A 13,331-nucleotide genomic window follows, 5' to 3' on the forward strand; every position below is an offset into this window, starting at 1 on the left:
TGTCTACGATTAAGACGAAATGACTGACGCTGTTTGAATTGACCGTGATACTTCTATATTGACACCAGTAGCGGTGTGTGGGTAAAATCACCGGGGATGCCAAGCCAATAAAAAAGCCATATTACAACCTATGTTGTGATATGTGCATTGTTTGCGCTATAACCCCCATTCGATCATATGCCACCATGATATACAATAAGGCTGAGACGACAAAAAGACAACGGTCACACAGTGGCGGAATAAATTCAACTACACATAGTAGGTTTTTTTTTCCATCACAAAACCGGAGAGCAACATCTGTTCGGTGAAGTCCACAAAGCAAATATTGCGCGTAAAACAAACAGTTACAGTATATGACCTGCAGCGTGGTCAAGCAAGGTAATGTTTTCAACAGTTTACTAAACAACTACTGATTTAGAACCATGTAGTTACCGCAAGTCAGGACAAAGACAACAGGAGCACTGCCTTCGCTAATCCATCACCATTTCAACTTAAACTATTAAGGCACAAGGCGAGACCCAAATGCAGACACAGGAGGCAGATGGTTGGAGTCTTTACAATGTTTATATCCAAAGGGGTAGGCAAGAGAATGGTCGTGGACAGGCAAAAAGGTATAAAACTAGATCAGAGTCCAGGAAGTACAGAGTGGCAGACAGGCTCGTGGTAAAGGCAGGAAGAATGGTCAGGCAAGCTGATTCAAAGTCCAGAAACAGGCAAGGGTCAAAACCAGGAGGACTAGAAAAAAGAGAATGCAAAAAGCAGGAGAACAGGGAAAACCGCTGGTTGACTTGGAAACATACAAGACAAACTGGCACAGAGAGACAGGAAACACAGGGATAAATACACTGGGGGAAATAAGTGACACCTGGAGGGGGTGGAGACAATCACAAGGACAGGTGAAACAGATCAGGGCGTGACATTAAACATTTAACCCATCATCAAATCAACAAGGCTGTATATGCTTAGTTTAATACCCTGAAAACAAACTTAAAGATACCAAAAACAATTTAGTCCAATCAATGTTGCTAAATATCATGTGGCTGTCCATGGTACTGATTTGTGTGTGTGTGTGTGAGTGTGTGTGTGCGTGCGTAAGTAAAATTGTAAAAAGTTCACTCACCTAGACTAGTTGAACGCCAATGCCATCCTCCTCTCTTTCATTCATGTTGGCAAAACGGTCTATGGCTCTGTCATACAGTACACTTTTAGTTTTTGTTTTCATAGGCTACCTAGCTAACATGCTTGCTAGCCTAACTTCCTCACATGGGCTAAAATTAACCAGCTAAGTTAGCTAGTTAGTTAACGTGAGCCTACTAGGCTACGTCTAGGTTATATATTGAACTTCAATCGTCTCAGACGAGTGGCACATCATATTAATTTATGGTTAGATCAGAATCACCATCATAATACTTTGCCTGTACAGAGAATTAAGTGAAAAACCACAAGTCCAAATCCCAATTACCGTCCATGGTTTAGGAAAGGGACGATTTAACAAGCGAGCTACTGCAAGACATCAACACAAGCAGACCAGAAACAGACCCGGTTTTTCTGAAAATTACGTTTTGCTTCGGAAGTGATTAGATTGGTCTGAAACCAAATGATCTTAGTAATGGTGGGGAAATGCTTGCTAGCATCAACCAATCAAATGCTATGGCAGCAACATGTTATACTCTTTTGGTCCAGACAGCATCAGGTACATTGGCTACACATACAGAGACAGAGGGGCGCTGTTTCCCTCGTGCGGATGATTTCTCTGGTGAGATTCAGCCACTTGCGAATTAATGGAAAATGATGAAAACACAGAGAGATGAACCTGAATATTTAAATGTTTTTAGAATATATATTGTTTTATTAGTGCCATTTTTGGGGAAGCCTGGCATCCCTGACTACACGCCACTGATTGACCCATAAATATGGAGTGTATGGATTAGAGTCCCACTGGGTGGGTAGAAAGCTCTCTGTATTTAAGAGAAAGGATCAAAGAGAGAGGATTATGATAATATCCATGGAGACCCTCAGTTGGCCGTGTGTGTGTTCATGCTTTCGTGTGTGTGTGTGTGCCTGCACGAGCGTGTGTCTTCATTTGCTGTAGCTACGCTGAACGCAGATCATATTGATTGTGCTTGTTCAAAAAGCCCTGACTTGTGATGGAAACACAACGTGTCATTTGCATTTGACATTAAAGCGACCAGCGCTAGCGAGCCAACGTTGATTACAAAGGTGACGTGAAGAAACTTTGATGCATTTTGCATCTGGGTTGGACAGGAACACCAAAGTGGAGCGGCTGAGGAAGGTTAGCGCTCGCTCTACAAACACTGCCGAGTCGTCCCTCTCCAATCACCTTTCCATGTGACAACTGTGAAGAGAGGGAGAGCGAGGGAGACAGAGAGGCAAAGAAAGAGGAAGAGAGAGGGAGGGACATGCAATAAGACCCTTTTGAATACGTGATCAATTTGGCAAGCAGAATTACACTGATTATGTTGGGGGACGTTGGTTGTGCAGAAAGAAAGAGAGAGTGTGCGTGTGTGTGCTTGTCTGTGTGTGAGTGAGTGGGAGATTGAGTAAGAGAGTGAGTGGGAGATTGAGGGAGTGAGGGAGGGAGGGAGAGGGGGGGAGGGAGGGAGGGAGGGAGAGAGGGAGGGAGTGAGTGACTGTGCTGCTTCTAGGCGTTCCATCATCCACTAAACTATTGCAGCCTCCCTCTCTTTTTCCCTCCTCCTCCTGGAAAGATAGAGCAAGAGAGTCACACTTACAAGCCAGTGAGGAGACGACAAGAGGAGGATCTGCAAAGGGGGAGAGAGAGAAAACAAGGACTCGTTCTTGTTCGCCCAACTCTCTTCTCTCCTCTGCTGAGCATCACATAGGGGAGGCAGGACCAGAGGAGAGCATCTCTGGGTTATTTTTCTACTTTGTTTGTTCTGCATTGTTTTGGGGGGAGAAGACAGGAGAGGGGCTGATACCGTTGTAGTATCTCTCCAGTAGAGCTGTTAAAGAGGAGCAAGGATGCTTAACAACCTGACCGACACAGAGGAAGGGGACGGGGGACCCAACGGCCAGGGTGAGTGATTGAATCTGTCTCAAACACACACACAAGCACACACACACACACACACACACACACACACACACACACACACACACACACACACACACGCACACACACACACACAAACGCAAAAACACACGCTCACGTACACATACACATTTGTGCGGTGCATACACACACATCCAGAAGGTAGCGAACAAAAATACATTCGAGTGTGAGTGTGTCGCTGCGTCATGCATTTGTCTGCCTACTTGCTTGCCTGCTTGGGGTGATGCTTTTCCTCTTACTGCAAGGCTGCTGTGACAGGAATAGTAATGGGTTTCTCCCCATATACGACGGATGGGTGATTACAGCACACAGACATACACACAGAAATACACACACACAGAGATACACACACTGCTCTGGTGCAGCGGTCCCCAAACTTCCCAACCACCTTGTCCACCACCACGGCACCTTAAACACTCAAACCGCATATGACGCCCAGTGCCCGGGCAAGCGTGGGCACACGCACACCGCTGCTCGCTAACACAGATGCCAACTTGTCGCTCACTGCTAATCTGCCTGCCCTAGCTGTCAAAACGAGTTCCGTCTCCCAATCCTCCTCCTGTACCTCACATCAGTCACTTCCCATAGCATACAGTAGGCGCTGGGAAAAGAGGGCTTTCAATAAATACCTAAATTACCTGTTGTGTAGGATTACTTGTTTTATTAAATCGTCTGTTTTCACATGTTTGGATTGAACAGGGTTGGGTTCTTAGCTTGCCCTTTGCTCTCGCACGTACTTTTTTCTTTTCTGTGAACAAATCTCCCTTATTTCTGCCTGGGCTCCAACAGATGCGCTGGAGAGCCAGGTTTCATATGAGGAAACAGTCACAGTGCCGCTGCCGCTCGGGAGCTCGCACACCCGCGAGGGCTTCATGATAAAAAACATTGACTGTGGCAGCTCGAAACATGAATATTTAACTTCATGCGGGCATCTTTTGGTGAGAATTATAACAGGGCATGTGGGGATGGAGGGGGAGTGCGACCCGCTCAGACATGATCGGCGCTTCGCTCCTCGTCAAGGGCAAGTTGTTGAGTGCAAGATAAACCCGCATAACAACAGACCCGCTGCGTCAGGCTATCTGACTGCTCGAGCGCTGTTGCGTGTGTGTGTGTGTGTGTGTGTGTGTGTGTGTGTGTGTGTGTGTGTGTGTGTGTGTGTGTGTGTGTGTGTGTGTGTGTGTGTGTGTGTGTGTGTGTGTGTGTGTGAGACCGTGTGTATATGTGTATGTATGTGCTTGTGCATGCATCTAGCTGTTTAACTACAGTGTGTGTGTGTATGTATGAGCAAGTGTGTGTGTGTGTGTGTGTGTGTGTGTGTGTGTGTGTGTGTGTGTGTGTGTGTGTGTGTGTGTGTGTGCAGAAAAACATATGTGGTCATTGACTTTGTTACGTATGTGCCCAAATATGGAATTCAGATTGTCTCAGCGGGCAAGCCGTTCCCTTTTATCTACGGAATGTGCACTTGGCTGTGTGGAGATACATAGGGGATATCTCCTGCTCTGTGATATACACTGAGTCCCCCCCCCCCCATTTTGACCTTAGAACAGCCTCAATTCGTCGGGGCATGGACTCTACAAGGTGTTCGAAAGCGTTCCACAGTGATGCTGGCCCATGTTGACTCTGATGCTTCCCACAGTTGTGTCAAGTTGAGTGGATGTCCAGTGGTGGACTATACACACGGGAAACTGCTGTGAAAACCCCAGCAGCGTTGCAGTTCATGACACAACCTGGTGCGCCTGGCACCTACTACCATACCCCGTTCAAAGACACTTTCATCTTTTGTCCCTCTGAATGGCATACATACACAATCCATGTCTCAATTGTCTCAAGCCTTAAAAATCCTTCTTTAACCTGTCTCTTCCCCTTCATCTACACTGATTGAAGTGGATTTAACAAGTGCCATCAATAAGGGATCATAGCTTTCACCTGGATTCACCTGGTTAGTCTATGTCATGGAAAGAGCAGGTGTTCTTAATGTTTTGTACACTCAGTGTATGTACCCCCACTGCAGCAGATAGAAAAGTCCACTGATCTCAGAATAGAGGCACACATTTACATTTAGCCAGAGGCTTCAAAATGCATCCTGTGCATACAGGAGTCAGTGTGCAGCAAACCTGAATAACTCTGTGTAGTCAATACTATTACTTTTGAAGGCAGAGCGAGAGAGATTGTTTCAGCAGGAAACGTCACTGTGGTGCGGTCTGTGGTGCTGAAATCAGCCTCTGGTTGTATCTGGGTGCACTTGCTGCCGCTGTCCAAGGTGCTGATTTATATCCTTCATTACACGGCTGGGTTACAGGCAGCACTAGGCTATAGAGCTGCTTGCTACAGTACCAGGAGATGTATTTTCTGCATCTTGTAATCACTCAAGATGAAAGGCATTGGTCGGGAGAGAAGAAATATATATAATGCAATTTCTGCGTCGCTCATTTGCATATTTATGAGCTGTAATTTTGCTTCTGCCGCTATATTGTTAATTATTTGCAGTAATTTCAAAAAAATCAAGAATAGAATAAACAAGGGAGCCCCGCGAGTTTGTTTGCTCAGTTTCTTCCTGCGTCGAGAGACTTTGACTGTAAAGCCTTGTTTTTTTAAGGGCTAGAGGAATCTGTTTTTGTCTGTGGGAAAGGGGGGAAGGGGAGGGTTGGAGGATGTTGCTGCATCAAATGTAGCTGTCCACTCTCATCAAGTGAAGTGTGTAAGGTGCTGTGAACATGCCTGCTCTTGTTTCTGTGGTTTTTAGAGGACATCGAGAAGAGAACGTTTTCCTTCCCCTGATGCCTTTGTAAGGAGAACTGCTCACCCTTCAAGAAAGTACATTTTCACATCTATTTTCAGCCTGGCCATGAACTAGGGACATACATTAGCTATCTGGATAAAAAGCTAACACATTTAGGTCTGAGCTAATTCAGAAATGTTGATTACTGTGCATCATTAAATAAAACATTTGACTATATGAACACATTTTGATTGTATAATCTTATTGATGAACTCCATCATACTCTAAATGGACACTGTTCTACAGCTGCACCATCGAGAGCATCCTGACGGGTTGCATCACTGACTGGTATGGCAACTGCTCGGCCTTCGACCGCAAGGCACTACAGAGGGTAGTGCATATGGCCCAGTACATCACCGGGGCCAAGCTTCCGGCCATCCAGGACCTCTATACCAGGCGGTGTCAGAGGAATGCCCTAATAATTGTCAAAGACTCCAGCCACCCTAGTCATAGACTGTTCTCTCTGCTACCGCACGGCAAGCAGTACCAGAGCTCCAAGTCTAGGTCCAAGAGGCTTCTAAACAGTTTCTACCCCAAAACCATAAGACTCCTGAACATCTAATCAAATGGCTACCCAGACTATTTTCATTGCCCCCCCCCCCACACACACACACTTTTATTCTGCTGGTACTCTCTGTTATTATATATGCATAGTCACTTTAATAACTCTACCTACATGTACATATTACCTCAATTACCTCAACTTACCTCAATTACCTCAATTACCTCAACTAACCGGTGCCCCCGCAAATTGACTCTGTACTGGTACCCCCTGTATCTAGCCTCTCTATTGTTGTTTTACTGCTGCTCTTTAATTATTTGTTACTTTTATTTCATACTTTTGGGGGGTATTTTTCTTAAAACTGAATTGTTGGTTAATGGCATGTGATTCTTTTTTTGTTTGATTTGATTTGTTTATTTTCCCTAGTTTGAGCATTGATTGTGTATTCCACAGGGGAGACGGGATATGCAAATAAGGCCCTGAGATAGGGTTCTTGTTAGCATGCGAATGGTTCCAGTGCATATAGGATGTGTCCAAAATGGCTTCTCCCTCTACTTCAAAATAAAAATCCAACCAGCCAAATACTCCAAATGTACTACTTGTATTTTCAAAATCGTGTGTGTTTTAGACTATCTAATTGTATTGCACTATGGTGTGTGTCTGCCTCTTGCCCCACCTACAGCCCTAAGGCTAACACGTTTTGTCTAGGTAATTTGGAGTGATTCGGTTAGTATGTTTGGTTCCAAGGGTGAAGACGTACAGGTGTTGCGCTAATAAGTAGGTGATTTTCCACTAATACGTAGGTTTTTTTGCGCTTAGGAGTGGAAAGGAGGGAAGAAAAACAGATAGACAACTGTTGAAAAGCCCGGGGGCTTTCTGTCTGACAGAGGGGTTAACAACTCTCTCTCATCACTCAGGGTACCATTTGGGACGCAGCCTCTGACAATCCCCATCCATCCAGACTCTCAGCCTACCGCTGCAAACGGGCCCTTTAATGATCTTTTAGTTAGGGCTGACTGCATAATACTGCCAAAAGTCCCCCGAGCATTCTCCAATGGAGGGAGTTTTTTTTTGTAGAAGGAACGTCATTATTCTCTGTCTGTTGACTAGTGGGAGACCTGCAACAGAAATGCGCAGTTAGAGATAGAGATTGCTAGCCGCGACAGAATCGCAGAAACTTGTTGTCGTGGCAAGGAGGCAGATGTACTGAACCTGTGTCTGGGTACTCACGCTCATGGTCTTTACTTAGGGCCAGCTCTAGCTTTTTTTATATGGGACGAAGAGAAAATATTGCAATTTTCTAACAAATTTCTTGCAATTCTACTCATTTTGCCATTGGGCAGAGAGACATATTTGCAGGTTTAAAGCAAGTTTTCTGTAATTCTACCCATTTTGCCATGAGGTGGAAATGCAGCTTTGCCGTTTTAAAGCTAATTGCCTGCAATTCTGCACATTTCGCCATGTTAATGATATCTGAGTGAGAGTGACTAACAAAGTAAATGGGTGCCTCTTGGAGGTCAGGGCCCCTGTGCGCATGCCCCGCGTGCCTGGTTGGTATTCAGCCACGATTACTACATGTTTAGATAGCTGGCTAGACTAATTTACTAATCTAAAAATTGTTAGCTGACATGGCTAATTGAGTGACTATTAGTGACTGACAAAATAAGAGATAAATTGCTGATGCACAACCAAATTTCAAAGTTGCATCTTGTGTAGTCTTCTATTCTAAACTCTCAACAGTAAGTTGAGACCCCCCCCACCGAGTTCCTAAAAAGCACTTATGTCGCTTATACATGGAGCCGGCCCTGACTATTATACACAAACAAATGCATGTTCACGCAGACAACTGTGTATACAGTGCAACACACACACACCCGCACACACAGTCACCTGAGCCGCGCTCCACAACAGTGACTGATTCAGCGGATGCGATTAGGTGCATCGCGGGTCGGCACTTCGAAGGTGATGTCACCTCGGTCTCTGTTATCATTAGTACCACAAAGGGAAAGCCCCAACGGTGCACATAATTACCCGAGAATCATTACTAATTTATCAAAGTCTCCATTTCAGAAATACAATACAATGGCTCATAAATCATACAAGAGCACATAGGGCATAATTACATGTTGCGTAATTAATCTGAACAAAGGTAATAATGAAATATGGAAACAATCACAGGTTTATAAAGATGGGGCAGATGAAGGCTAATTTTGGCTAATTATGCTAACCCACAAGTTGAAATCCAGATAGGAAGGGGTGTTATTCACAGATCGGTTTCCCAATTAAAACTCTAAATGCAGGAGTGTGTAATTAGTGACGATGGGGCGGCTCTCTGAAAAGGCTGTTGACTCATGCAGCACTAATTAACATATCCAACGTAACCAGTCTATCACACACACGGACACACACACATGTGCAAACACACACATTTGGACACACCTACTCATTCAAGGGTTTTTCTTTATTTTTACTATTTTCTACATTGTAGAATAATAGTGAAGACATCAAAACTACTAAATAACACATATGGAATCATGTATTAACCAAAAAAGTGTTAAATATTTGGGATTCTTCAAAGTAGCCACCCTTTGCCTTGATGACAGCTTTGCACACTCTTGGCATTCTCTCAACCAGCTTCACCTTGAATGCTTTTCCAACAGTCTTAAAGGAGTTCCCACATATGCTGAGCACTTGTTGGCTACTTTTCCTTCACTCTGCGGTCCAACTCATCTCAAATCATAATCTCAATTGGGTTGAGGTCGGTTGATTGCGGAGGCCAGGTCATCTGATACAGCTCTCCATTACTATCCTTCTTGGTCAAATAGCCCTTACACAGCCTGGAGGTGTGTTGGGTCATTGTCCTGTTGAAAAACAAATGATAGTCCCACTTAGCGCAAACCAGATGGGATTGCGTATCTCTGCAGAATGCCGTGGTACCCATGCTGGTTAAGTGTGTCTTGAATTCTAAAGAAATCACCAACAGTGTCACCAGCAAAGCACCCCCACACCATCACACCTCCTCCTCCATGCTTCACAGTGGGAACTACACATGCAGAGATCATCCGTTCACCTACTCCGCGTCTCACAAAGACACAGCGTTTGGAACCAAAAATCTCCCATTTGGACTCATCAGACCAAAGGACAGATATCCACCGGTCTAATCTCCATTGCTCGTGTTTCTTGGCACAAGCAAGTCTCTTCTTCTTATAGTTGTTCTTTAGTAGTGGTTTCTTTGCAGCAATTTGACCAAGAAGGCCTGATTTTACGCAGTCAACAGTAGATGTTGAGATGTGTCTGTTACTTGAACTCTGTGAAGCATTTATTTGGGCTGCAATTGCTGAGGCTGGTAACTCTAACGAAGTTATCCTCTGCAGCAGAGGTAACTCTCGGTCTTCCTTTCTTGTGGCGGTCCTCATGAGAGCCAGTTTCATCATAGTGTTTGATGGTTTTTGCGATTGCGCTTGAAGAAACTTTCAAAGATCTTGAAATTTTCCTGATTGACTGACCTTCGTGTATTAAAGTAATGATGGACTGCCGTTTCTCTTTGCTTATTTGAGCTGTTCTTGCCATTATATGGACTTGGTATTTTACCAAATAGGGTCTACCTTCTGTATAGCACCCCTACCTTATCACAACACAACTGATTGGCTCAAAAGCATTAAGAAGGAAACAGATTCCACAAATCAACTTTTAACAAGGCACACCTGTTAATTGAAATGCATTCCAGGTGACTACCTCATGCAGCTGGTTGAGAGAATGCCAAGAGTGTGCAAAGCTGTCATCAAGGCAAAGATGCAAGGATGATTAGACACATTAAGGATTATGTTCTACTCCCCCAGGCTATCCCTATCTCGGTTACACCCACCACATCTTATCTATGGAATGCCAGCTGTAGGTTTTTAGGCTCCTCTCATTTCACACCGATATTTGATGAGAAAGTGCTCATCAAAGCCATTCAATGCATAAACAGTATAACATAATCTTGTAATTTTGCTCTCACATGTTCACTTAGTAATGCATTTTTTTGTCTTTTTATTTTTTATTTTTCAAATTTGACTTTAACGGAATTTAGGATCTAGCTAGTTCTGTATTTGAATAATCCTCCTAACCTCTTGATCCTATGAACCAGTCTGATTCATGAAGCTAGGTAGGTTACAGTTCCTGGCAGACACAACAGAGTGCATTGGCCAGGTATGTAACATGCAGCTGTGGTCTAAGGCTGTTGCACATCTTGGGAGAAGCTACATCTGCACTGATTAAGGCAACGTCTGGGTGTATCTACGCGCTACTCCTGTTCCTTTGTGCTATGAATACAGATTATTTTGATACGGCACATCCTGTACATTTAAATGGGATTATATCATGATCCACCACAGTGCATTGGCTGCATTGTATGTTTGTTAGTTGTTCAAAGCACCCTCCCAGACATGATATATTTGAAGACTAATTATTTGGTCTGTTAAAGGTCCTGTTTGGTTTACTTGTTTGTTTGTTGTTTTTTAGGTTGTTTTGCTTTAAAAGAAAATTACATTCAATGCAGTCATCAGTGATTAAAGTATCAAATGAATATGCCCTAATAATTGTAACGACGTGCGCTGAGAGTCGGGAAGCAAGTTCAGGGAGTGAGTGTTTTAATAAATATACGAAACATAATACAAAACAAGAAACTCGAACAGCACACAGACATGAAACTGAAACAGAAACAATAACGCCTTTGGAAGGAACCAAAGGGAGTGACATATATAGGGAAGGTAATCAGGGAAATGATGGAGTCCAGGTGAGTCTGATGACACACAGTTGCGCGTAACAATGGTGACAGGTGTGTGCTATAATGAGCAGCCTGGTGACCTAGAGGCCTGAGAGGGAGCACACGTAACAGTACCCCCTCCCAGACGCCGACCAAAATGAAGATCCCCAAAATGAAGAGGGGTTCAGGAGCGAACCGGTCACCTCTGCTGAGGCACGGGAAACCTGTCAGTCCGGCTGATACGCGGGAGCATGGCGACCTAGAGCGCCGGAGAGAGCATTCGTGACAGTACCCCCTCCCCGGCGCGTTCGGCTCCAGCCGCAGGACGCCAACCAAAGGGACGACCCCGGGGATCAGGAGCGAACTGGTCACCCCTGCTGATGCGCGTGAACTTGTCGCCGGCTGGGTCGCGGGAACCTGACAGGCCGGCTGAGGCATGAGAGCCTGACGAGCTGGTGGAAGCTGGAGCCGCGCGTCGGGGAGGGGGTACTGTCACGTATACTCCCTCTCCGGGCTCTAGGTCATCAGGCTGCTGATTATCCATCACACCTGTCACCATCGTCTCGCGCACCTGTACCTCATGACACTCACCTGGACTCTTCCCTATATCTGTCAGTCCCATTGGTTCTTTCCTCAGGTGTTATTGACTCTGTTTTCATGTCGGTGCGTTGTTTGTGTTTTGTGTTCATTGTTTCTTTTATTTATTAAAACACTCACTCCCTGAACTTGCTTCCCGACTCTCAGCGCACTCGTTACAATAATAAGAACAACGCTTTAGAGTCCATATGTTTTTATGTAGACAGTTACAGCCATTTTTATCAAATAAAGTCACCCATTTAATCGCAAAAATTAATGGAAAATATATGTGCATTTTTAGATATTTAGATATCAACTTAAGTTGGAATAAACATACTCCACAAGGCCAAGTGCCGTTGACAATTGTAGTTTATTTTGTCAGCTGTCCACAACTTCACGTAGAGCAAACGCTAGAACCACAATGGGCATTTGTTCAGTGCCAGACAAATCTTCCACTGTTATTCATGTGAGCCTGAGAGCCTATTTCCACCATTTCAGTCCCACTCCCAAACACAAACGCTGAGAAATAACACAGAAATCCACACTCCATTACCAACGGACCACCCTGCCTCGTGCCTCGTCCTCCTAAAGCTGTTTTCTCTTTCTCGAGCTAGGAAAACAGCAAAGTGGGTAATGTGCATTACCATGGTTACAGTCCATGCTGTGGGAAGTGTTCCATAGGATCTAAATACACAGCCTTTCATGAGTGGGCTAACCTTGAGAAATACCACCACTCCGTCCCATACAGTCTCCCATCATGCATTGACTTTGATAAGCAAATCAATTAATGGAATGAAGTCGCCCATTAATATATGATTTGACATTTTCCCCAGTGGATTTATCTAATTTGCATTTCACATGATAGTCACGTTTTTCTGTTCTCAAGCTCACAAGCCTCTTTGTCAATGCTTTGCTCTCTCTCTCTCTGGAAAAGAAAGGAGGCTTTTTTTGACAGAGGATTTCTTTCCTGCTGCATTTAATTGCTTGGGTAACTCACCAAATGTGTGTTTCTCCTTTCATACGCAGCCAATTAACTGGATCGGGCGTGCTGGATATCTGTGTGTATGGGAGTGTGCTTATGTACGTGTAGCCAGGTGATTTTTAGAACAAGACCAACATGAATATGAGTCATTGACATGCCTCCTCTCCTGAGACGCTGTTTTGAAGTAAGCAATATGGGGAGTTAGTATTCGTCTGCTTGTGATGCTGGGGAATCAGGAAGCAGTGGTTACAGCCGCAGGAAACCGAGAGCATGACACAGCCTGTGTGGGAGGATCCCTCTGTTGTGTACTGCGGGATTCTGGGATTGCCGCATCTCTAAACATGTAAGAAAGAGCATTAATTGGTGGGGATGAGTGGGCAGAGGAATGAAAGGCGGGTCGGCAGTGGATGTTTGAATTCCCCAAAATAGAGCCTTGGAGGGGAATCAAAAGCACAGGGTTGTAATTGGGTTTAGCAGGGAGGGCTGTGAGCAGGGATCAGTCCCGCTAGCCTGCATCACTGCCAAGCCTCTCTCTCTCTCTCACACACATACTGGATGTAGCTGGGCTGTGGCTAATGAGACTGAATGGAGCTATAGCTAACTCCATAGCATCTGTACTGTGTGAAGAAAGGGAGAAATGGTGGATGGATG

At 44.6% G+C, this 13,331-nt stretch overlaps 1 protein-coding gene across 4 annotated transcripts in view; it reads left to right on the forward strand.

Annotated features, from left to right (window-relative positions):
- Positions 1 to 13,331, forward strand: part of LOC129840644 (solute carrier family 12 member 5-like) — a 289,015-nt gene that overhangs the window by 116,305 nt on the left and 159,379 nt on the right. Inside the window, exon 1 of one of the 4 annotated variants that reach the window (XM_055908688.1) lies at positions 2,662 to 3,058. The exons of the other annotated variants lie outside the window; for them this stretch is intronic. Coding sequence (XP_055764663.1) covers positions 3,004 to 3,058 — 55 coding nt within the window. The 5' untranslated portion in view covers positions 2,662 to 3,003. Of the gene's footprint in view, positions 1 to 2,661; positions 3,059 to 13,331 lie in introns of those variants that run through there. 4 annotated transcript variants of the gene reach the window in all.

This window comes from Salvelinus fontinalis, chromosome 3, assembly GCF_029448725.1.
Source record: "Salvelinus fontinalis isolate EN_2023a chromosome 3, ASM2944872v1, whole genome shotgun sequence".
Classification (NCBI taxonomy): Eukaryota; Metazoa; Chordata; class Actinopteri; order Salmoniformes; family Salmonidae; genus Salvelinus; species Salvelinus fontinalis.